The following is a 25504-nucleotide window of genomic DNA, read 5'->3' as shown; positions in this document are numbered from 1 at the left end:
GTTCGACATTTTTCCTGATAACCTCCCACATATGGAAGACTCTTGAGTCGCATTATTCACTCAAATGATTCCTAGGCTAATTCACAGTGACACACTCGTTCACCTTGTGCATGTGTGTGTTGAGTGGGTGTGTGATGAGGGGGGATTTGATGGCAGATGCTTCAAGTGCTCTCTACTGATGCGGGATCCCGTCGGGAGGCTCTACCTCTTTTGACAGGGACATTTCCGGAACAATAGACGGCACATTTGTTAACAAATCCGCAGAAAATTGCGCATTCCCTATTTGCCTAATGGATTACAGAGCCTTGCCTTTTTAGGCATTTGTGCCATGCTGTAAGAATAAATGCAAGTCCGAAATGGAAAGCTGCTTGCTTGTAACACAGCTAAACAGACCAAACATTCACAATGTGCTGCAGTTCTTTGTTGTTTTATGACTTGTTGCTCTCTGATGTCTATTTACATCTAATCCTTTTAAGTTTTTCCATTGTTTTCTTTTCTCGGTTTACGTTCTTAGAGCTGCTTTGAAACAGGTTTCACTGCCTTTTCTGAGAATCAAAGAAAATATGCGATGTAGCTGCGATAGCCTCAAGACTTGTGGCCTTTCAGAGTGGTGGGTCAGTCCGTTCTTATAGACCTTAAGGTGTTTGATTTTCTGGCATCGTTTTACTTCATTTATTTATCCATACAGATCTCAGGCAGAAAACCCCGAGAACAAAGCACGCTGTTCTGTTTCATACAGTATGCTGTAGCATCCCTGCTGCTCAGCTAATGCGCTAGAGGGAAAATTGAAGATGATTTGTTCGGTAATTACCTCATTCATCACACTCGCACATGCACATGCACAGCCACACACAACCACACACAAACACCTTATGCCACTGCAGAATAATAGTGATTGTTAATTGAATTCATTAGTAATTGGCCTTCGAAAAGATGGGTCATTGATGATGGGTTAGATGTCTGCTGCTGCTCTGTGTGTGTATTTGTACGTGTGTTTCCTCTCTAGAGAGACATTAGCAGAGAGTATTTGGAAACAGAAGGGCACCAGGGAGCAGTCATGACCTACAGTCTGGAAACGGCAGCAGAAATCAATAGAGCAGCGTGGGTAAAACGCGATGTCCCAGATGAATAGGCCTAGTTGACTGTGGGGGAGGAGAGGTAAACTGTAGTGAGGCACAGTGAGATAGAGGATCCCTCCTCCCTTTTCCTGTACTCCCTTGTCTCTGTCTAACCCGGTATGTGTGAACCAGGGCAAAAGAAGTGTGCAGAAGTGTCAGGCTCTCCGGCCAAGGTCTTCAAGCCAATTCAGACCACTGTATAATCTCACCATTAGTCAGACAAGACTGTGTAGTGAGTCAGAAGACTAAGACCGAATGAAACACAGGCCTTTGGTTGAAAGAAGAGGTGGTATTTTGTTGTTTGAGCTGAGTGGAAATTAAACAGTGCCACTGTACATCATTGCTACCTCGTTGTATTCACTGTTAAATTTGCTCATGTCCACAGTGTACATTGGGTCAGATAGAATAATTTCTGTACCTTTCACCTTCAAAGTGTGTGAAAGAGCTCTTCTCTTCATTGTTTTGACCTTTTTTAATTATATCTGATTCTAATTTGATGGTATGGAATTAAAAGTGATGTACACTACAAGGCTAAAAGCTTGTGGACATCTGACCATGACACTCATGTGCCTGCTGTTTAGCCACAAGACCCTTAATAAAGTCAGGCACTGATGTCGGGTGATGAGGCCTGGAGCTTGGTCAGTGTTACAGTTCATCCAGCAGAGAGGCAGTGGGATTGAGGTCAGAATCTAAGGGTCACTTAGGATCTTCTTGCAGCAACCTCAGCAAACCATGTCTTCATGGAGCTCCATCCAACTATGTGGCAGCAGTTTGGGGGAAAAACAACATGTGGGTGAGAAGGTCAGCTTTCTGCATACTTCTGGAGTTATATAGTGTATGTTTTTGTGAGAACACACACTTGACTAACAAGGTCTTAGAAATCTTCAGGTAAATTTGTTAAACTGCTTTTATTCACAAGATCTTTGCGCAAGGTTTCAACAATTCATCCATCCATTTTCTGAAGGACTTACACAGGATCATGGGGTCACAGCATCCCTGAGAGGGGCAACCCTGGATGGGGTGCCAACCCATCACACAATTGCACACACACTTACACACCCATTCTCACACTACACACAATTTAAAGATGCTAATCAGCCCACAACACATGTGTCTGGATTGGGGGAGGAAACCAGAGTACCCAGAGGAAACCCTCTGAGGCATGTAGAGAACTTGCATGTATTTAGGGGCAGAGGCAGGAACCAAAGCCCCAATCCTGGAGGTATGAGGCAAACATACTAACCACTAAGCCACTGTGTCCCTTGTCCCAGTTCTTCTGTGAAGAACATGTGACAAGAATTTACAAATAAAGCTCTTTTAATTTGATCTCCAGAAAACATTTGCAACATTGACTGGAGCAAATACCCTGGAATAAATAAGAAAGACCTTTTTCGCAATGGTAGCCCTTTCAGCTGACAAGGACAGAGTGTGCCTTGGTTAACTGTGAGAAGAAAGAAGATTGTCTGTGTCTGACAGCCTCATTGACATCCATATAGTAATTACAGTAAGGTATAGTCAAAATGAACTTTAAAGTAACTATTTCTGCCCTTCATTACAATGCAATTACTTGTTATAGAGTTCAGGGAAGAAAATTGCGCAACACCCTACATTATGACCCATGCACTCTATTCTGGTGAATGAAATATCCCGCAAAGTGATGAGACAGGATTTCCTGCTGTGAATCAGCCCTTCTTCTGTTGTGTCAGGACTCCGTCTACACAATTGCACAATCTCATTTCACCATCTGCAAATGTCACCATGGATCTCATGCTGACCATAAAATCGCAGTAGCACACATGGCTGGATAAAGGCTAAAAATGTCTAAAGAAATATACTGCATATGAACTTGTCTGAATGTTTGAAAATGATAAAAATGCTGTACAATTGCAGCAGCCTCAGGTCTACCCTATATCTATATATTGAGGTGTATTATGTTCTTTTGCCATATTTCACTGCCCTGAAAGAAAGCACGGTGTTATGTTATAGCCTCATCTACTAATGAAAATGACCTGCGTCAGCACAATGGTGTCAGTCACACTAACAATATGACCCGAGCTCGAGCTGAAACCTGATGCTCTCGGATTGTACGTTGCCCAGGCCACTGTTCCCAGAAGTTTTCAGCTGAACCTATAGATGGTGTGGGATGATGAGGTAATTTGTAGGACTGATGAAACTTTGATGACCCTTAAACTAATAACAGAAAGAACAAGGAAGTACAGATGTACGCTGAAGTGAATATAAACTCATCAAGTTATATGACCTTGGCACATATGCACTATTCCTGACCGTTAATTTAAACCTAGTATGTTAATACAAGCAGTTATCCTCGAATAATTGTGTTGTAGTGGTACAAATACAAACAAAAAGCTGGATACATGTACTGTTCACAAGTTAACAACCCTCATGGTTGTTAAGTGAGTGGAAAAAGGATGTTCCCTACTTTACCTGTTTACAGTTTATCATGAAACAGTGATTCAGAGAGGTTAAAAATGGATCCTAGGTGTAACTACCAACAAGACAGCAATACAAAACATTATAATCAAACTGACAAATCATTTATTTAATAAAAAGGGAGAACGATAAAATAAAGAAATATGTTTTCAGTCAGATTTAAGAAAAAATATTGTGTATATTTTACATAAAAATATTACATTTCTCAACAAAACTTTTTTAAAATTTTTGTTGCTTATATTAAACAAGTTTCTAATTACTGGATTGAAGTAAGGTAGAGCGAGTGTGATCATGTACTATTAACGTAAACCAGTTACACTGTAAGATGTTATGAGAATATGAGCACTGGTGGGAATTAAACCTCTATAAAGTACTGAATTCTGACAGTTAAACGTTTTAAGACACCAGCGTCAGGGGTTCAAATTTGGGCTCGGGTTCGAGCTTGTCATGTGTTTTTGTTCAGCGCTTTGAAAATTAATGATCTATTCATGTTGAATGTACGATAACTAATTGTTAATAACTATTGTTACAAATGTTACTCAACTCAATCAGATGGAACTGATACTGATGAGTTGATTAGGAAAAAAAATAGTGAGGTGAATATAACAACTGAGAGGATCCAAAAGTTATTTAGATGATAGTAAAGAACATGGAGACAGTTATAAAGATAGTTAATAATTCTATTTTATAACATTTACAAAAGGAAGTGAAAATTTTAACAATACATATAGAATTATTTAGTTTTTATTATATTATCTTATTATATTATATTAACAATATTATTATAATATTATATTAACAATACAATAAAGGAACATCTGTGAACTGTGCTAAATGTAACAGTATGAGAACTTTATTGTAGTGGATGGCCATGTAACAGAGTCACGATACTCTACACACAGAAACCCAACTGTCCTGACTAAACATATCACACTTGCTGTGATAAAATAATTCATTTGTTTATACTGATTGAAAATGTCCAGTAAGTCGATTTTGGAATGAAACGCCAACATACTAGTAAAAATAGGTGAATGAACAGGACAGTAGTATCTGTATATGTCTGAGCATTATCAGGAATCAGAAGGGGTGGGTGTGGAACTTAACATGCTAAATGTAACAGTATGAAAACTCCATTGTAATAGATGGCCATGAAGGCTTGACCTAATGTTCACCCAATGCAATAAAGCGTTTGTGTTGGTGGATGAACTGCGCCTGACTCTTGACAGATTTGTTGTAACATGATGCGTCTTAGGCCGTATTCTTCCCATGAGCATATTTCACTACAAAAGGAAATGAAAGGGTTATTAAATATGAATGTTAATACAAGATTTCCTCTCTTAGCAGCCTGTTGCATTTAAATCCAATACCACAGAGAGTAACATTAATCAGGTTTAAATGACTGACAGTTTAAACAAGGTATTACAGCGCTGTAATAGTTAAATAAGCAGGTGTTTGTACAACACTTACTTATTTCCAAATAGCGTTCCATGTGTGTCAGCAGAAAGGAGGATAGAGGACACACATACATACACACACACACACACACACACAGTTCTGGTAAATAATGCAAAAGGATATAAACTAAAAGAACAGACGTGTTAAAAACTGAGCATGATGTTGGAGGGATCTAAAAGCATCCAAGTAAAAGCCATTAGTAAAAATTTCTTGTTTCATTATTGATCACAAATTAATAAAACATTTAAGGATATGTTAATAGAAATATGAACTTATTATTTAGCAGTGTTTTAAAAATCCTTGAAATTAATGTAAATAAAAACTTTGCCCAGTCTGGGTCCACCATAGTGAAAAAAATTAATAAATAAATAGATAGGTAAATAAATAAATAAATAAACAAACAAACAAACAAACAAACAAACAAACAAACAAATAAATGTAATTGGGACTTTATATTTCACAAATTCTGACCTTTTTCTTGCAATTTGGAGGAACATCTCAGTTCTGACTTTTTTCTCAAAATTGTAAGTTTAAATCTCACAATTCTGGCATTATTCCTTGTAATTCTGTTTTTATATCTCTCAATTCTGATTTTCTTTCTCATAATTTCAATAATGAAGTCATTACACATACGTGCAATCTTGTAAATACAGTGTACTCTATTTACTATTTATTCAGCTTTTTATATTTAAGTTTTAACATAATTTAAATCCCTTTCAGAGTGTCCTCATTACTGTCTGAGAGATGCCACGCTAAATTCTGTTGTGTTGTGTTCAATGACAATTACCCTTTAACTCTTAAGGCTTAAAATTCAACTCAATTCTGCATTTATTCTTGCAATTTTGAGTTTACATCTCACAATTCTCACTTTTTGTCTTGCAGCTTCACGTGATGCAGTACCTGACTAACTCCAGGTAACAAGCACACTTTAGCGTCTGGTTTTCCTTGTTGTAACTAATTAATGTTCTCATGTAGCCTATTTATAGACAGTAATTAACGCTCGGAGTATTCTTTGTAACTAACAAGCCGAAACTAATCCTCTAATGTTTTTCCATTATCACACAGTCCTGGCGTCTGATGACATGCAAAGACAGACACTATGATCAAGAAATATGACGAAGTAAACTTATCATTGTGAAGAAATAAGTCCGTTAAATCGCAACTGAGAGAAAACAGTAACTTAGAGAAAACGAATATAAAGCAAGATACAAAGTGAGTAATGACCTTTTTTTATTTATTTTTTCTCCTTGGCAGAAACAGGCTTCCATAAAATTCTGACCACATATGGAGTGCTTAACTTTTTTTCAGTGTTCTAATGCTGTCTGAATAAATATACATGTATGTATCCAATGTAAGATTTAGACTAGTTTGGACATCTTTTTATCTGAGCCTTAATGTATTTGGAAGAGGACATCTGGATGGATTATATACCAGTGGAAATGTGCATGAGATATAAAACCAGGATTGAACTGGATTTTTGTCTTTGTCTGTAGTGCAATTAAGTTAACACTCTGATCATTTTGTTATAATCTTATTGTGAGGTAGCGTCCTGCTATCAAAGCTGCAAATAAATACAACTGAGGGTTAAGGGCCTTGCTCAAGGGCCCAGCAGTGGCAGCTAGGTGCACCTGGGATTTGAACTCACAACCTCATTCACAGTTGCTGATCAGCAGGCCAATGGCTTAACCACTAAGCTATCACATCCCCTGTGTGTTGAGTTGAGATGTGTTGTGTTGAGAGCTTGAGTGCGCTTGAGTTGTGCTGTTCATCCTATTGGATATAGTGTCATTGTGGAGAGATAAGACTTATTTGCTCAAAAGGGGTCTTTCACATTGCCTTGCTTAGAAGCAGCTGAGGTATCATGCAGAGTCACGATAATCTATGCATGGAAACCCAACAGTGTCCTGACTTATATCAGACTTGCTGTGACAAACCTATCTATTTATACTGATTGGAAATGTCTGATAAGTAGATTACAGACTAGTAAAAAGGGCTGAATTAACTGAACAGTAGAAACTGCATATGTCTGAGCATTACCAGGAATCAAATGGGGTGTGTATTCCCGCCTACTCACCGAATATCATTCAGACTTCTACAGTGCTTGAGTGACTAAGTAGGCCTTTAAATTAGGTATTGCGAAACATACCATTTGTATGACTCAGTAAAAACCTGCGTACGAGTAATGCTAGCGGCATCAAGTAATGTTACTGGGAAATGAACATGACTTGTAGTAATACAACACCTCAGGTGTTTTAACCAGTTTTTTAAACAAGTTTTTTTACAAGGCCCTTATAAATTTTTTAACGGCTGCTCCCTGTCCATGATGTCAGATACTGTGTTTTTATTAATATTTTGTGTCAGCATTGTAATAAAAACTCAACAAATGCTATTGGTTTTATGGTTTTGCAAGGGAGGTACAGTTGCCCTCAGGTCATTCTAGCCCATGCAGGGAAGCTCAGGGAATCTATTCATGCTGGTCATCTATTGCATGTGATATTTAAACCCAACACCCCTTTTCTTCTCCTCTCTATTCTGCCTTCTATTCTTTCGCTCGAAAGCTCAGCATCTGTGCTGTCCCTCAGAGACCTTATTAGTGGGGGCAGACAGACAGCATGCATGTGACGTTAGGCAGTGGCATCGTTTACCTCCCCCTTCTGCTCTGTGGCATCTGTGCTAGGCGCGCACACACACACAAACACAAACACACACACACACTGTTTTCCACAGTTCAGAGGCTGCTTGGTGGGGTGCAACTCTGTAGCTCAATGCCAGCAGCAAAACCCCAAATCTTAGTGTAAATGGACATCTCAATGGTTCAGTAGTGGCAGAGCCAGACATGCTGTCGCGACTCACAAAGCAGGGCCTGACTGTGCTGCTGAAACCTTTCTTCCATTGTTTTTTATCAGACTTGATCACACTTTTTGCTTTCTTCGGTGAACCCATGGTTTAGTTCACTAACAGTGTTTTGTGAAACTGGACTCCAATAAGAGAATGAAAGAAGCTCCAATAAAAAAAGTGATGATATCTTAAATCTAAATAAATGTATCTGCTATTTCCAACCAAATATACTGTAATTGTCAAACTAAGAGAATTTAAAGCTTAAATGTAGTAAAATGCGCCTAGAAATAGGTGTAATAATCTAATATTTATATGGAAATAGTAGATAAATCTCACTAGGTTCAAGATATTATTACTTGCTAAAACTTTTGCATTTTTACAAGCCCCATTTTATTGAAGCTTCTTGTAATAAATATGCTAATATGATAATATCTTGAACATTGTGAAATGTATTTACTATTTACAACCAAATATAACATTATTTTGCCTAAATCTAGGCATGCTGTACAGTTTTTAGGCATTAAAATTTTATTTCATTTTATTTTATTTTATTTTAGAAATGCTTTAAATGAGCAAAAAATCTGCCAATAGAACAGCTTAACAATAGTCAAATATGTCTAGAAATATGTTTAATAATCTTATATTTGGTTAGTGGATAAATAGTAGATAGATTCAAGATATTATCCCGTGCTAAAATATTTTTAAGCCCAATTTTATTGGAGCTTCTTTCATAAACCATAGTAAATTAAATTATTAGTAAATTATAAATGTCTAGAAATAGGTTTAATAATCTTATAACTGGTTTACTGTAATCTAAAATAAGAAATAATAGTGTGGTACTATATTCAGAAGTGGTAGCTGATTGGGTTACAGCTTAAAAGGTTGTGAGTTCAAATCCTAGGACCAAGGTCTTTAACCCTCAACTGTTCAGTTGTAAAAATGAGATAAATTTAAGTCACTTTGGATCAGGACCAAATGTTGTAAATATTTGAGCTTGCTGAAATGTCAATTGAGGAAGCTATTAGACTGAACACAGTTAATATTAACTCTCATCTCAATTCAATTCAACATGCTATTCAATCTGATCATCGTTTTATTTAATAAATCGTATTTTACTAAGTGATTTGTAGTTCAGAGTGACTTAAGCTGGTGCCTGTGCTTTAGTAAGACAAACAGGTTTTATAAAGTCAAAATTGGTCTTGTGCCTTTATCTAATTGTAATGTGTGGATATTGGCTGTCTGACAGCTGCTTGCCCATCGAGACTGTTGAAGCCATCTGGATATAGCTCTGACTCCTTCTCACCTCTGTAAGATCTTCACACATTTATCATTGTGTGAATGTGATCATGAGCAAGAGAATCTTTTACTGGAGCAGCTTTTATTAGCGGGAGTGCAAGAGAGGGATCAACTGCCACTAGAATGATTAAATAATTAAAAATGTGTGTGTGTGTGTGGTGAAAGTCCACTTTAAGAAATAAATATATAAAAAACTATAAATAATGAATGTATCTAAAAAAACAAACAAAGAAAACCTTAGTACACATCATTTCCTGATTCCCCCGAAGCCTCCTGCCCTCTGCTGCCTTAATGTGTTCAATAACAGTGGATTCATAGTTGAGCAGTGATGCATTGTGGGTGTTCTCTAAAACAGCATGCAGTTGAAAACCAGACAATAAGTGCTTAAGGGTGAGCAGTATCTTGCCTGGAGAGTAATCGCTATTGCACTGAAAAGATATGTCTGTACAACCCTTGATATATGGAGTCTTGACAATGCGGAGGTCACGCCAGAGGTCACACAGATGACACGAGAGTACTGTGAGTCAGGGTGTGAGGTCATCATGAATTGCCCAGCTGAAGCAGGAATACTAGACAAAACCAGGGGCAGGAATTGACAGACACACAGGACAATCTACTCAGTGAACTAACTGCAACCTCTAATGCTCTGGGTTTATTTTCTGTTGTTATGCTGGGGAAAAAAAGCTTGTTGGATTGATCTGAGCAACATTACATTGTGTGTTCACTGGTAAACATTTCGAGACTTGAAGATAAGCTTCAGTTCAACTCACAAGACAATGGATTACTTTAATTTTTATACACAAACTTCCAGTTAGAGTTAAAGAGAAGAAATAAGCTCGCATAACTTAATCAGGCTAGCATCTTTTACAATGTATTACAATGTATGTACGTGATTACAATATGATTCAAGTATATTTTTAAAGCACCCGCGCTGAGAACAAAACCCACGATGCTGCTGTTTTGCAGTAAACACATTACCATCGCACTACTCCATGACACATATTCATTTGCTAAATCTTTTCCCCAGTAGAGCCAACATCCTTGTGAGATTGCACAAATGTTTGTAATTGGTTTATGTTAATACTACGTGAATTGATCATGCTCACTATACATGATTCAATCTAGTAATTAGAAACGTGTTTAAATTAAGTTTAGTATAAGCAACAAAATCACATTTTGTTGAGAAACGTAACAACTATACATATTTTTTTCCCTAAATGCAGTCTGACTGACCACATATCAGTACATGTCATGTAGATGTAGATGTAATGCATGGTGCCTATAATATATTTAAAATTATTACGATGTACCAAGTATTATAGTTCTCTCAAGCATATTTAATAAAGATTTTAGTCCCTTCAAACTAAATGTTTTGTATATTATGGTACTGATTAATATATTTTAAAGCAAATCTAACCTATAGGTAAAGAAACCTATTGGCAAAAATGTCAGTATTTCAAAAGCACCACAGAAAGAATTTTATTTAATGTGATTCAAATATACACAGTTTATATAGTTTTGACATGTTCTATACATTTAAATCATCGCCTATCACTCTGTTTTTATGTCACCGACAAACGTCATACCATGTATGGTTGTGTATGTGAACAGTAAAAGTTTGATTTTGATTCGATTCGATTGAACACAGAGTAAGAAAATCTCCTGATCTCAATAGAGTCTCTCTTTGTGTAGATAAGACTGCCAGAAATTCTTCGGCTGATTGTGTATGGCCGTAACTGAACTTGCTCTTACATTTTTAACTTTTACTGTTTTAGCCTTTCAGATTCAAGGGTGGGTTTTTCTGCTTTTTTTAGCTCCCAGTTAGTTAATTGTTAATCAAATGCACAGCTCTTGCACTGATGTAACTTAATCTTAAAGCACAGGGTTCAGATTTAGAAGAACAGTGGTATATTCTTCCAACCTGGAGGCTGTGTGTGTGTGTGTGTGTGTGTTTTAGGATGAGTGCTTTGCAGAGTCTGGAAGCGAGGGATGTGGGTGTGTTTGTTTTGGTCTGTGCTCACTACCGTTTTGTCTGCAACTACAAGCTGTACCTCAGAAAGCTGACACAAGCTCATTTTGTACTGAAGGAAACAGACCTTTTTTCCTGCTCCTCCTTTTCAACACACACTGGAAATCTAGAACGCTGCTACAGATATCTGCTTGGTTCTATCCACCTGAATGAATTGGATCGAATGTGTCTCATGTGATTAGGAAAAGCATTGGCTGTAATCCACTGTGTCTGCTACTGTTCCAAACCTGTGATAATTAACACCGCTGAACAAAATGTCAGTACTTGGATACTCTAGCTAGAATAGAGGCTTCGCGTGTAGAAAGAGAGGCACTTTGTATATAAAAATTAGTTTGCTTTGTGATCCTGAATTATACCTAAACTCATTACCCAATTAACCAGGTACGATTACTGCTATTGTGTGTACACTTCTATTTCTTATATAAATGAAATGAGACCATCATAAACCCACAAATATGCAGATATTATCTGAGTGATACACTCTTCTCAGAAGAGCAGTAAAGCATGGCATGGTAGTGGTAAAGTGTGTGTGAATGTGTGTGTGTATATATCTGTGTGTGTGTCACTGGTACAAGAAAGTACTAGTCTGTGTACATAAAAAGTCAACCTAATAAGTATGTTTAGCACTGCCTAGTGTATTAGATATCTGATAGACTCCTAAAATGGTTTAGAGGAAGATAACAGTGTTAGTAGTGGTCCAAATCTAATGGAGACAGATGTCTAATCCATCCCGGGGTTTCTGAATAAATCTGTACCGATTAACAAATGGGAAATTGAAGCTTCTTCCCAAATCCCTAACCTGCTTCAGGGGAGATTTTGTTTTGATCCTCTGCTCCTGTTCGAACCCTGATCTTAATGATCGATGTTGGTTTAGACCCAGTTGCATGTTTAAACCTGCTGATGCTTATAACATGCCTTTCTGTGCATTCCACTAAGCAAAGAAAAAAAAAACCACATACCCTTATTCGACCTTATTTATTGTTTGCAGAGTAGATGTTCATTGTGAGACAGTGGAATGTGCCTAAGTACAGACCTGTGTAGATTTACATTTACCCATTTGGATGGCGTTTTTATCCAAAACAACTTGGAGACAGGATTCAGCGGAGAAAATGAGGATTATGGGACTTGAACCTAATAGAGGCCGGAGAAGAAGTGGTGGAGAAGAAGGTGGTGGGATTTAAACTAAAAACCTTCTGAATGAACAGCCACAAATGGCATATATGTAATGAATAAGTTAGCATTGTCACGTCATGGACTTTTACTCAGGGCATAAAAGAAAGGCACATAATATGACATGCTTTAGCTGTGTTTATGTAAGTCAGTTTAAGGCACTATTGCAGTAGTTTGATAGTAGTTGATATCTAAGTATCATTGTCAGAAATATTTTGATGCCCATCCTAGATGTTAATATCCTTCTTTCATTATTCACAAAGTTAGCACTAAATGAAATCTACCCTTCAACCCTGTTTATATAACTGCTTATAGCCAGCTTGGCTTGTGTGGTGGCGGTTACTGGGTTATTATCCAATTTGGGGCAAATTAAATTAGAGCTATTGCTGCAGTTCTTTTATATTGATTGGCCTGGTTTCATAAAGCAGCTCGGTGCATTGATTCAGCCAGCAGAAGGGGTGTACATTAATAGCTGGTGCTTGATTGTTTCTCAATTTCGGTCACGCTGTTTGACTGGCACTTGGATCCGTTCTTTTTGTTTCACCCAAACACATGAATCATATGAAGTCAGGAGCCACACAGCAGTGCACATGCATGTGTACACTTTAGTTCCTTATTTCTCCTTTAATCTTAGGGGCTTATACATGGCACTTTAGTCTGAATCTGTAATGTGAAAGCTGTCATGTGGAGCAGGAAGCACAGCAAGTTACTGAGTCCGAGGCTACCTGTAGGAGGTCATGTGAGTTCACTTGAACTGTGGCATGATCCCGGTGAATGTGAACGCAACTCGTACTCGGGTCTGCACTTGTTCAGGAAGAAATCTAAACTGCGCTTGTTTTTTAGTCAACACCATCAGTTTCCACAACACAACACATTTGTAGCATGGGGAATGTTGTGGGACAGTGAAGAGGTGAGGTGTCTTACTGTGTATAATAGCAAATAATAATAAGAAGAAGAAGAAGAAGAAGAAGAAGAAGAAGAAGAAAAATTCATTCATTGATTGATTGAGATCTCGATGTGCTTCTGTGAGGATGAACGCAAATGCACCAGGGTTTTATAGAATCTGGAAACATGTAAAGTGTGAAAACCACCTGAGCATGTTCTGGGAGACTGGTTTCTCAGATTAGTGAAATGTTTTGTGAAATACTAATCAGCCAAAAGAATATTTATTTCCCTTTAAGTTTCATTAAAATTCCTTGATCTGATTCAATTTTATATCTATAAGCCTTTCAACAATAGATATCGTTGCAAACCAAAATCAGGATGTAGATTTAGATGCCTAATGTGGAAGACAGAGGACATGACAATGGCAAATTCCCTGAGACAATGCGAGGAAGAAACCTTGGCTACATCAAATAGTGGGATTATAAATCATTATACTTCAAGAACTGTATACCATAAAGTCGTCATACAGTACAGTGTATATCCAAATCTTCTTGTATAGTGTATTGAAAGGATGCCCAGAATGAGTCTATAATGAACAGGAATCCTGGAATAAATACAGGAATGTCTTTATGATAACAGTAGCAATTATTAGGTACAATACAGTATCTAGTTGAGATTATCTACCATAGGCAGATTTTTTCGTTTCCATTTTGGACTACCAACATTTACAAATATACTGCCTTTTTTCTTTTTTTCTTCAACTTCCTTGTACAATGTTTTCCAAAGTCAAAGTGCAGACGGAACCATGTTACCCTTGTGCCACCCTCACGTCACGGATGAGTGAAATAAAGGTTATTTTTAAAAGGATTTCCTTTGGAATATACCGGGTGGAGTCGTCTGATGCCTGGAGGAAACGACACTCTGGGGGGAAGCTCAGAATCCAGTCTTCAAAATATACAGTATCTTTTAAATAAGCCAGTTTTCTCAGCTCTATGACGTCATATAAAGAACCACTGCACAGAAATATTATGAGCTTTTAATTATATATGGAAGGACATCAACATGTCTGGAAAAGCTGCAGCTAATGGAGTCATCAGTGTACACCATTATCCGCTAATCAGCGTAAGCACCAAAACAGCTATTCTTTTAGTGCACGTACATCTTTACTGAATGTCAGGCTGTAGTGCAGGGTTCGAGTGAGAGGCTTTGGAAAGACATGAAAATAACAGAGTAAGAAACCACAATGCCTGTTTATGTGGACAAGGCGGAAAGACTGGGCTAGTCATTGTGTCTGCTTGTGTGCGTGCGTGTGTTTATACTTTGACTCCGCATGTGTATATGTTTTGTGCATTTGTGTGTGTGTGTGTTTGTAAAGTGGGCAGAACGGGTAAGCTCTGGGGCCTGCCCTCCATCTCTCTCCTCCAAAAGAGGGAGAAAGTCTTGGATTTAAGCCTGTACATGCAGCACTGAGCACCAGCTACTAGCATCAAGACCCAAACCTTTTTTTTACAGTTAGGTTAAGAGAATTCCCGTAGGAGTACTGCTTCTTAGCAGTGTTTCCTCCTGAAAAAAACATGGCCCTGGGCTTCCTGTGTGGCATGGAGGATGTTCTAGCTTCTGGGAGTCAGTTAGTATGGACTGTTACTGAGCAGATGCTGAGAAGATGCTACAGTGATGGACTGCTGCCATGCAGGAGGTTGATTCAGTCATGGTGGCAGATCGGAGATGTTTATCAGGTAGGACAGGAATGAGCTTTCAACAGCAGTTGCGGGGTCATGATAGTTACAGTCTATGGTTAGATGGCTTATGGATTCCAGACTCATCCTATTTCTTGATTCATTATAGGTCTGAGCTGGAAAAAAAGGGTTAAACTTTAATGCCTCATCAATGTGGAACAACTTTATGGCACTTGTAAATAGCTTTGAGATGATGGAAGCTGTTTCTGTGGTATCTGATTGTATACTACTATGTTTTGTCTTGTTTTTTTTTAACATATGTTAATTGTTGTGTCTTTACTTTTTGTTGTGTCTTTTGCTGCCTTCTTGGCCAGGTCACTCTTTCAAAAGAGATTTGCTCAATGAGTTTTTATCCTAGTTAAATAAAGGCTATTAAGATTAAACATAATTGTCAAAATACAGGATTTGAGCTTGATTTCCAAGATAAGGTTCCTTTTGGGGAATATCTTGTGGCAGATCTGCGATTTTAGTATATTATTTGTGTTGTGATGTTTGCATAAGTCTTTTACAGCATCATCACCATTACATCAGCTGTAAGTTAATGTTCTTCATTTTAGTGTGTGTGGAGGGAATGGGGTGGATGGTGGGGGGTGGGTTTAGGGTCTGTGTATACACGGCCGTGTCTGTCACGGTTCTCAGAGCTTCTGTGGAGAGAAAACTGATTTCCATGAGATCCATGTCAGTTTGAATGATTTGAATGATGCCACTAATGTGTTTGCATTTTTCAAAGAAGGTTTATTTGAACAAAATGTCATTTTGTGTGTGTGTGTGTGTGTGTGAGAGAGAGAGAGAGAGAGAGAGAGAGAGAGAGAGAGAGAGAGAGAGAGAGAGGAAATTAGACTGATTTTAAGACTGGGACCTCGTGAACTAATAACAATGATAGAAATTGATAGAAAATTTCGTATACCACTAGGGACAATGATCATAGTGTAAATATAGATGAACACAAATTGGTGTCATCATTTAGAAGACATAAACCATACATAGTAATATAAAGAATATCAAGCAAGAGAGGCAGGTCAGAATTTGAAACCAAAGATGTGAAACAACTGGAATCTTTCAAAACATAGGAAGAAAGGTATCCCATGAGGCATTTTTACAAACAAGTCTGCATAAGTGATGTATAAGTCGATGAGCTATATTCTTGTATGTGACATTGAGATTAGACCAAACCATGTCCCCAGTTCACTTTTATATTAAAGGTTATCTGCAATTTGTTGTTCTATTCAGATTAAACAGAAAGAGGCTTCGGAGTATGATCAGTTATTGTACTATAGATCAGGGGTGTCTAATCTTATCCACATAGGCCTGGTGTGGGTGCAGGTTTCATACCAGTAAAGCAGAAGCCAAACCTGATTTCATTGGTATAATCAGTTGATCTTGGCTTTCAGTAGACTCAGGTGTGGTTTCTGCTTTGTTGGAATGAAAACCTGCACCCATACATGCTCTTTGTGGAAATTATTGGACACCTCTGCTATAGAGTAAAGAGATACACACATCTCTAATAGTCAGATCCCAATCCAACAAGGGAAAATGACATATTTAGAACATTATAGCTAAAGGATGTTATGTGAATTGCACAGACTCAGAAATAATGTCTTTGGTTTGTTGGTTAAATCAAAATCTGGGCATAAAGTGTGGCTTTGTTGTGGCTTTATTAATGCAGATAAACATTTTCAACTTTTATATGAGGAAGAAGTTTTTAGAAGATTTTTATACTTCTTTTGTCATCCATAGTTATTTCAAATCCTTTGTCCTTTTGTCTATGAACACATTTTACAGCACATTTATCCACAGTGTCTTCTTGTCGTCACTTTTTTCACTTTGGGTTGGATAGTCATACGTTCAGACAATCGCCTCTCCAGATGTTGCGTTTGGCGTCAGACCTTTATAGTAGTATTTGGAGTTGGTAGATATGAGTCATTGCCAGTCAGTTTTATTTTATTTTTTTTCCATGATGACTCCAGTGGTGACTCTTTGTGTGTGTGTGTGTGTGTTTAGTATAGAGCTAGGGAAATTATCAGTAAAGATTTAAGAATTTTCAGGTCACTGACACTGCATTGTCAAAGTATTAAAGAAAATTAGTAAAGCACTGCTGAGCTGGTTAGGGCTTTTGTAGAGTCTCACGTCATTGACTGCAGAAAGAAACTCAAGTTTTGGGGTGAGGATATTTGTGAGGGGGCTTTGTTTGAAGATTCTAACCCCGAGACTGGGCCTCGGGGGATGTTGACCCCTGTGTCATAATCAGTGCACATCACATGACCCCTTTCTGTTTTTACCATGGGATACCCCAACTACACTCACACTCGGACACAAACAGTAAAAAAAAACAATAGTTTTGTAGAATTCTGTATAATTAACAAGTAAGAGAACATAACTGTTTGTGTCTGGGTCCAAACAATAACTGGATATAGCTTTCTCCTTGTGACTTGGTGGACCCTGGTGATGCAAAATCCACTCTGAACCAGGCAGAGCCACCGCCTCGTAGATGGACAGACAAAAGCACAATGAAGCTGCTGTGCTGAGTGAATACATACAGATTCATAGCAGCCAAACAGGCACTTATCAGTGAAGGATAAGTGCGAGTGGTGGATAAGGACAATAGAGTGGGGGTCGGGTGTTGGGGCCACATTGAGATTACATAATACGAATACTGCCAGGATTAAACAAAAAGCTTTTCAGAACTGTGTCTTTCAGTCAAGGTAAAGTTTCTCGATCTGCACTACTGCGTTATGTTCATTGAATGACATTGTTTTTCTGGTCATGCTTATTAAAAATGCTAAAAGCCCCTAAACAGTTAAATTGACTGTGGTTTCAGATTAAGCTCTGCTTAGTATGGAGACACAACTATTGTTGACTTGTACCCATATAGGTGTGAAACATTAAACCAGCACTAATTCTGAGTGGTGTTGATTAACTTTCTATAACAGCAGCTCTTACAGAAGCTCTGATCACAAGGTTTTAATATATTTGCATTCGCTGTAATATAGTAGCAATTTACATAAGTACAGAGAATGCTCCACTTTTAAGTGTCATTTTTTGTATGGTTGTCTACATGTTTGAAAGCAGTGTGCAGCGTCAGATCTTTTAACCCTCAGAAGTAAAAGCTGAACGTTCTCTGATGTGGGAAACTCTTCAGGGCAGAAGGCTTTGTGGTTTCTCGGTAACATGACAAGCTGCATTTTTGTCTTATTAACTTCGTCAGAGAGAGGCTGATACATGAAGAGATCAACATGACAATATTTTAATGACAGTTTGAGGTGGGCAGTGATTTATAATCTTTAGGAAATAATAAGTTTCCGATAATAGCATGCCTGGTCGTGTTTTATTCCTTATTCCTGAGCAGAACAATTTACAAGCGTAGACTGAAAACTAGTAAAGTTATTGTGTTTTGATTTTGGCATTACAATGCAGCGTTGATAATGAAGTCCCTTAGGGGGTTACTATAGTGAGTAATTCCTTCTTAGACAATAGAGCTCATGAAATTATCAGCGCCAATACTTCTCTTGATTAAGATGGATTAAGCAGAACAGCGGATGTGTTTATAGGGGCTGAGCATGCCACAATACAAAAGCAACACAATTTGAAATTTCATATGTTGACAGCATATTAAAACATTTGTGTTAATATGATTACATGTGTAACCTGGATGTACAACTTGGCAGTGCTTCTGAATAAACCAAACACACATACCTTCTATATACTGAACCACAAAACTCAGAACAATTTATTTATCCATCTTCTTAGTTATGATTAAACAATTTGCTAAAAGCCACATGAAGAAAGAGAATCTAAAACAGATAGACAATCTGGGTCTGTCAAAGACAGTAGCTTATGTCTTAATGTGTTTCATTGCAATACACTGAAAAAAATTTGTAAGAGAAAGAGCAGCACATTGGATAATTAAAACATTTCTGTGGTGATCTTTTAAAGAGGAGAGCAAGTTCTGACAAAGTGTACAAAGTTTACATGTTTACAGTGTAATTTATTCCAGCTCTTATTGCGGGTGTGCGTTGGACTGGGTGTGTATTGCATGCGTGAGTGTGTATGGGTAGGTGTCCAAATTTTCCATCAGCGGGAGGAGGTTTCTTGGTACTCAATGAAATGGTGCATGTTTGCTGTAGCTTTCATTTCTAGGCAGCTGTAATGCCTGTACATAGTCTTATGTTACAAAGTATTCACAGGGGTGGGTTGTATATAGCTTATCTGTGTTTGCATGAATGACTAATTCTATAGAGGAGTGTCCATTCATATTATGAAAATAAGGGAAAATGCCAAAAATGACTAGATATCATGAAATATCCATATGGAAAAGGCTGTATTACTTAAAAGGTGGTGTAATAAATGTGTGCTTTGCCATACTGATGATTGTGGGTTTGGCTGAAGCTGTTTTAATGGTGTTATCTTGTTGCTTCTTTTCAAATTAAACTCATATCAAAAGGTACAACACATTTTCTTTTCTTCTTGGCAATCCACTTTTAAATATATAATCCATTTGGATGGAAATATCTGAAAACATTCTCCTCTAAAATGGTTTCTCACTTGCAGAATTGTAACACACACTTTTTTTTGTACATTTGTATATTGTTCAAAATGAGTAATGCAAGGTATTTGCAAAGCATGGGCCCTTGGGTCCTAGGTTTGATCCCAGTCTTAAGTTTCCTCTCACTGAACTTTCCAACCCAAAGACATGCATGTAGACAAAACAGCTCTGATAAATTGCCCTTAGGTGTGAATGAGTGTGTGTGTGTGTGTGTGTGTGATACAATGTAAGAGTTACAATACCATGTACTATACATCAAGTATGTACAGATCAGCCATAACAGTAAAACCACCTGTCTATTATCGTCCCCATTGTGCCACCAAAGCAGCTCTGAGCTATCAAGGCAAGGACTCTAACAAGATCTATGAAGGTCTGAAGGTGTGCTATAGTATCTAGCAACAAGATGTTAGCAGCAGAGTCTTGTCCTGTAAGTTGTGAAGTAGCTCCTCCTTGTTTGTCCTGCAAATTCCACAGATTCTCTATCAGTTTTAGATCAAACAGACTAACCTTTGCTACCCACGCACATCAGTGAGCCATGGGCCCTCATGAACCTGTTGCCAGTTCATTGGTTGTGCTTCCTTGTACCACTTTTGGTAGGTAAAAACCACTGCATACCAGGAACACCCTACAAGGCCTGCTGTTTTTTGACCCATTTTTTCCTGCTTCCAACAGATTTGAGAACTTTGAGAACTGACTGCCCAATATATCCCACCCCTTGTACTGAGATAATATTATTCACTTCACCTCTCAGTGATTTTACTCATTTCTCATTTTCTCACCCACCAGTCAGCTCTCCCATTTCACCCAGCTGAAAGAGTGAGGGCTGCCATGTGCTTCCATGAGACACATGAAACTAGCCAAAAGCATATTTTTAACTGGTGCTCCTGTACTATGATTGACAGGGGAGAGAGGTAATTATACAATTCCTCATAGCCCGACAGCATGGCCAATTTTGTTTCCTTGGCCAAGTATGGCTTCGGCATTCTCAAAATTCAAACTCTTGGTCTCCAGAGGATAGGATGGACACTTTTCTGTTGCATCTCTCTTTCCCTTTCTAGGGTGCCATTCATCCATCCGTTTTCTATACCACTTACCCTGAGCAGGGTTGCGTGGAACCTGGATTTTATCCCTGCGCCTTGCGGCACAAGGCCGGGAATCACCCTAGATGGGTACCAACCATTTACAACCCATTATTATCAGCCTACAACAAGGTCTTTACAACAAAACCTCAAAAATGATGGTGGTAGCATCAATCAGAAATGACTTTTAACCATGAAAACCCTTTAGTTTTTCTGGTGCTGATTTTCTTCTGTGTAGTACTTTAGTACTTTAGTTAGTAGTTGCACACATAGTACTGTGTTTATTATTTGAATTATTCCTCTCATATGCTGTCAATATTTGTCCTGTATTGTCTTGTATGCTCTGTCATGGTCTTGCCAACATTGTGGCACACTGTCCTTGTTTAAATATAAAGGATAGCATTAAAAATGGGCTTGATCTTCTTCATTATGTATCCAGACTATTAATATCCATTTAAAGTTGCCCTCAAAGCATCTTCAGATTATTAGATTAATTGTAGTTGTTTTCTGGCTATAGGAGCTACTGTCTCAGGTTGGTAAAGATCGCATGAAAGTGTACAGAGATAAACACTGCATCAGCTACCATCATCAGTAAATGGCATCATACCTTGATATATTAGTCAAAACACCAACTGTTCCTTTTTTTCTCAGATGACGGAGGGTCGGCAGTGTCAGGTGCTTCTGCTGGATGACAGACCGCTAGAACTGCTGGTTCAGGTGAGGTGACTTTTTTCCCGAAGTTTTACAAGTTATTCATCAGTGTTTCTGCTATATTACTAACTTTCATAAGCAGACTGCTAAAAAAAATCAGTTTGTAACACAGTGGAATGGAAAATAGTATCAACCTGTTTTTATTTTTTTTCACAGCCCAAACTGCTGTCTAGAGATCTCTTGGACATGGTCTCATCCCATTTTAGCCTGAAGGAGAAGGAGTATTTTGGAATTTCATACACCGACACAAAGTAAGTGCATGAAACAGCTGTTATGTGGATATGTTACGTGGCAGGTTAACTGACTTGATATAAGTAGCACACACACACACACACACACACACACAGTAGAATTTGTTTGTCCTTCTTACATACTTCTATCTATCTATCTATCTATCTATCTATCTATCTATCTATCTATCTATCTATCTATCTATCTATCTATCTATCTATCTATCTATCTATCTATCAGTGAACTCCTCTGACTGTAATTGTAATATATGAATAAAAAGGAAGGGCAACAACATGACAGATTATTCCAGTCATAAAAGATGAATGAATAACCAGCCTAAGTGTGTGAGAATGTTCCTGTAGTCAGTTAGAGCACAGAGCAAAGCTAAACACTGTGATGATTTACTGCTACAGATTGTGTGTGATGTATAGTGAATAAATCATTTCTTTGTTAGTGGTCAGACGAGCTGGCTGCAGCTGAACCGGAGAGTACTGGAGCACAACTTTTCCAAAAAGACTGGACCACTCGAGCTCAAATTTCATGTTAGGTGAGTGCAGACATTAAAACTTGTTTAAATGTAAACACAGACATGCGTAGGACATGATACCGTCTACTAGAGGGCGATGTTGTGCAACATACCGAAAAAGTGGGACCGTTGGAAGTGGTTCCTAATGCATGTACCATAATGAATACTTTGTTCATTATTGAGTATTATATTCATCTCTGATCTATGTAATGTTTATGTTTAAGGAGAATTTATAGTTCACATGTTTACATACACCTAAATTTTAAAAATGTGTTTAAAATAAGAGGGATGAAAAATAGCATTTCATTTTTTGTTCAGTTGTGGCCGTGAATAAGCTATTCCACATAACATATGTTTCCATATTGTCCACAATAGTATCTGAATTTACATAAAGCAGTTCAAAAATTTACAAACACTTCATTTTTAATACTGTGTATTGTTACGTGGTTGATCAGTGACTGTCTTTCATAGTTTTTCATGAATCCCACATTTGTCCTGAGCAGTTGTTCTTCATGAAAAACCTCCAGGTTCTGCACTTTCGTTGCTTTTCAAGCATCATTCTGCATATCTGACCCCTTTCCAACAGTGGTTAAGGTACAAACATTCATTGATGCTCAAGAAGGTAACACAACTCAATAATAGCCAGAGGGGCGTAAACTTTTGAACTGGATGATCAGTATAAAATGGTGTTATTTTGTCTTCTGGGAAGCATCTAAATATCATATGTAGCTTCAGAAGGGCAGTATTAAGGGCAGTAGGGCAGTATTAAAAAAAGGGCAGAAGGGCAGTATTAAAAAAATAAGATCGTTAAACAGATTAACAACTTATAAAAGTTGTTGCCTTTTTGAGCATCAGTGAATATTTCATCTTTTGTAATCGTTGAATATGAATCCATCAGTCATCCATAATGTGAAAAAATAGATCTCAGTGTCATATAGCTGCTGTTAGAAAGAGTTCAAATATGCAGAAAAACCTGGAAAAGCAAAGAATGTGCAGGACCTGGAGAATTTTTCTGTAGAACAGTGGGAGGTTTAACTGCTCAGGACAAACAAGGACTCATGAAAAAATAACATAAAATTGGCTGTTGATCATTCAGTAACAACACACAGTATTAAGAGTCAAGTGTATGTAAACTCAGCTATCATTGTGTCTTGTGGACTGTATGTAAACAACTGCACAAATGAAATTGCCATGTGTTTTTTAACAGATTTTATATTGAGACTGTCGGATTATTGAAAGATCCCTCCACCGTGAAGCTGTTTTACTGGAATGCAAAGTCTTCTGTCTACAATGTAAGTGCTTCGTGCTTAAGTATTACAGCAGCATAAAGTACTTCACTATACTGAAATACCTAATAAAAAACAGTCATTGTATTTTTTTTATTATTTCAGTTTCTTTATGCTAATTTATATTAGAAAGATTATTTATTAGGCAGATATCCAAAATGTTTTACAAGTAAGGCAGAATGCAGCACAAATTCAGAGCTGTTGAACAAATCTACAGTGATCCAAGGATGAGAAAAAGGATGAATTTCTACCAAGGAGGAAGAGTATGCTAAAAAGAAAGACTAAACAAACACACAGAGCAATTAAACATGAGGGTTGGATGTAGTTAGTCAAACTATATATGGAAGTCTTAACACTGAAAGAACCAGCTTTTAATAATGAAAGCAAAACTCAGTAACAGGAATACGAAGAAAGGAATACATGCAAGCATAGAACAACAGGTATGGGAGCAACAGGTAACATGATCCCAGTATGCCATCTATGATAGAACATTTTCAGCATCAAAATAATTCTTCTGTTACTAAACAAACCAACCGTAGGTTAGTTTGCCAGTAAGGAAAGCATTTCTGATTTGCTCTAAGACCCTCTGAAATGTTAATCTTCATTCAGCTTTTAGTTTTAGTGCCCAATGCTACATCGCCACTGGTTAAACAATGCCAGCATTCAACTCTAGTACAAAGTATCAACTGATTCTGTAATCCTCCAAAAATATCACTTGACTGCATGGATTTTTTAGTGTGCCACTGTAATAACAGTGGGAGCAGAGGCAGGGAATAAAAATGAATAAAAGGTCGTCAGTAATCTGAAGCTTGTACCACACACATAGTCCAACAGACACAGGCCAAAAGTGTGTTAATTAAAAAGGGGGAGTGCAGCAGTGCATTGCCAATAACTGTGAGGAGAACTGGCTAGACATTCCGTCCATCTATCTCACACACACATATATGCACAAAATGTAACATGTAGCCATGTTAACCAAATTTGCAACGCATTTCAATAATCATACCAAATTTGAAATATTGCTAGCTAATTTGCTTATTATTTGCTTAATATCTTCATTTCTGCCTTATATTATGTGTTCTAATTTAGTACACTTTCCAATATACAGTCATAAAGCAATTTATTAGGAATTCTACCTTAATTCAGAGTAGGGGCTTTATTTACTCTCAAAACATGGCATGAAGATAACATAACAAAGATGTTAGGAACATTCCTGTGAGATTCTACTCCATGTTTATATGATTGCATCTAGCAATTCCTGCAGATTCTTCAGGTGCATTTTCATGCTATGAATCTCCCATTCTACTGGATCCAGACCTGGTGACTGGGAAGATCACTGAAGAACACTGAACTCATTGTCATGTTCATGAAACCAGATTGAGATGAATTTTGGGAAGATTGTGACCATGAAGGATGCACATGATAAGCAACAATGCTCAAATAGACTGTGGAATTCAAGCGATAATTGATTGGCATTAACAAACCCAAAGTCTGCCAAGAAAAGATTCTCCATACCATTACACCACCAAAACCAGCCTGGACTGTTGACACAAGACATGTTGGGTCCATGGATTCCTGCCGTTGGCACCAGATTCTGACACTAATATCTGTGGCTCAGTAGAAATCAAGATTCTTCAGACCAGGCTATGTTTTTTCAGTCTTTAATTGTCCACTTTTAATGAACCTGTGTCCTTTGCAATCTTAGCTTTCTGTTCTTGGCTGACAGAAATAGAAGTGTTGTAGCCCAACCCCCACGTCTTGACGTCTTACACATTCCAGGATGCTTTTCTGCTCACCAATTGTACAAAGTGGTTACTGTAGCCTTTCTGTCAGCTCGAACCAGTCTAGCCAATCTTCATTGACTTGTCTCATCTAGGCATTTCCATTCGCAGAACTGCTGCTCACTTGACATGTTTCTTTATTGCACAGTTCTGCGTAACTTATAGAGACTGTTGTGTGTGAAAATCCTAGGAGATCATCAGTTACTGAAATACTGAAATGCAGGTACAGGTGTTCCTAATAAAGTGCTCAGTAAGCGAGTGTATTTACCTTGTCTTCAGTTTTTCTTTTCTATTGTAATGTCAGCTCACTTGTCAGATCCGATAGTGATGCAATTTGACTGCAACCAGCTTGTATTACACGTGCATTGG

The 25504-nt window shown here is 37.7% G+C and overlaps 1 protein-coding gene across 5 annotated transcripts in view; it reads left to right on the top strand.

Moving 5' to 3' along the window:
* Nucleotides 1-25504, top strand: part of frmd4ba (FERM domain containing 4Ba) — a 51311-nt gene that overhangs the window by 2620 nt on the left and 23187 nt on the right. For 3 of the 5 annotated variants that reach the window (XM_058402899.1, XM_058402898.1, XM_058402897.1), the window contains exons 1-5: nt 14802-14978; nt 21252-21317; nt 21468-21562; nt 21997-22089; nt 23276-23360. In XM_058402899.1, the coding sequence (XP_058258882.1) occupies nt 14817-14978; nt 21252-21317; nt 21468-21562; nt 21997-22089; nt 23276-23360 (501 nt within the window). In that variant the 5' untranslated portion in view covers nt 14802-14816. Of the gene's footprint in view, nt 1-5906; nt 5939-6089; nt 6237-14801; nt 14979-21251; nt 21318-21467; nt 21563-21996; nt 22090-23275; nt 23361-25504 lie in introns of those variants that run through there. The other 2 variants (XR_009206050.1, XR_009206051.1) reach the window with 2 other exon arrangements.

The sequence above is a fragment of the Hemibagrus wyckioides genome, linkage group LG11, assembly GCF_019097595.1.
Source record: "Hemibagrus wyckioides isolate EC202008001 linkage group LG11, SWU_Hwy_1.0, whole genome shotgun sequence".
Lineage (NCBI taxonomy): Eukaryota > Metazoa > Chordata > Actinopteri > Siluriformes > Bagridae > Hemibagrus > Hemibagrus wyckioides.
This window is presented reverse-complemented; position numbering and strand designations above follow the sequence as displayed.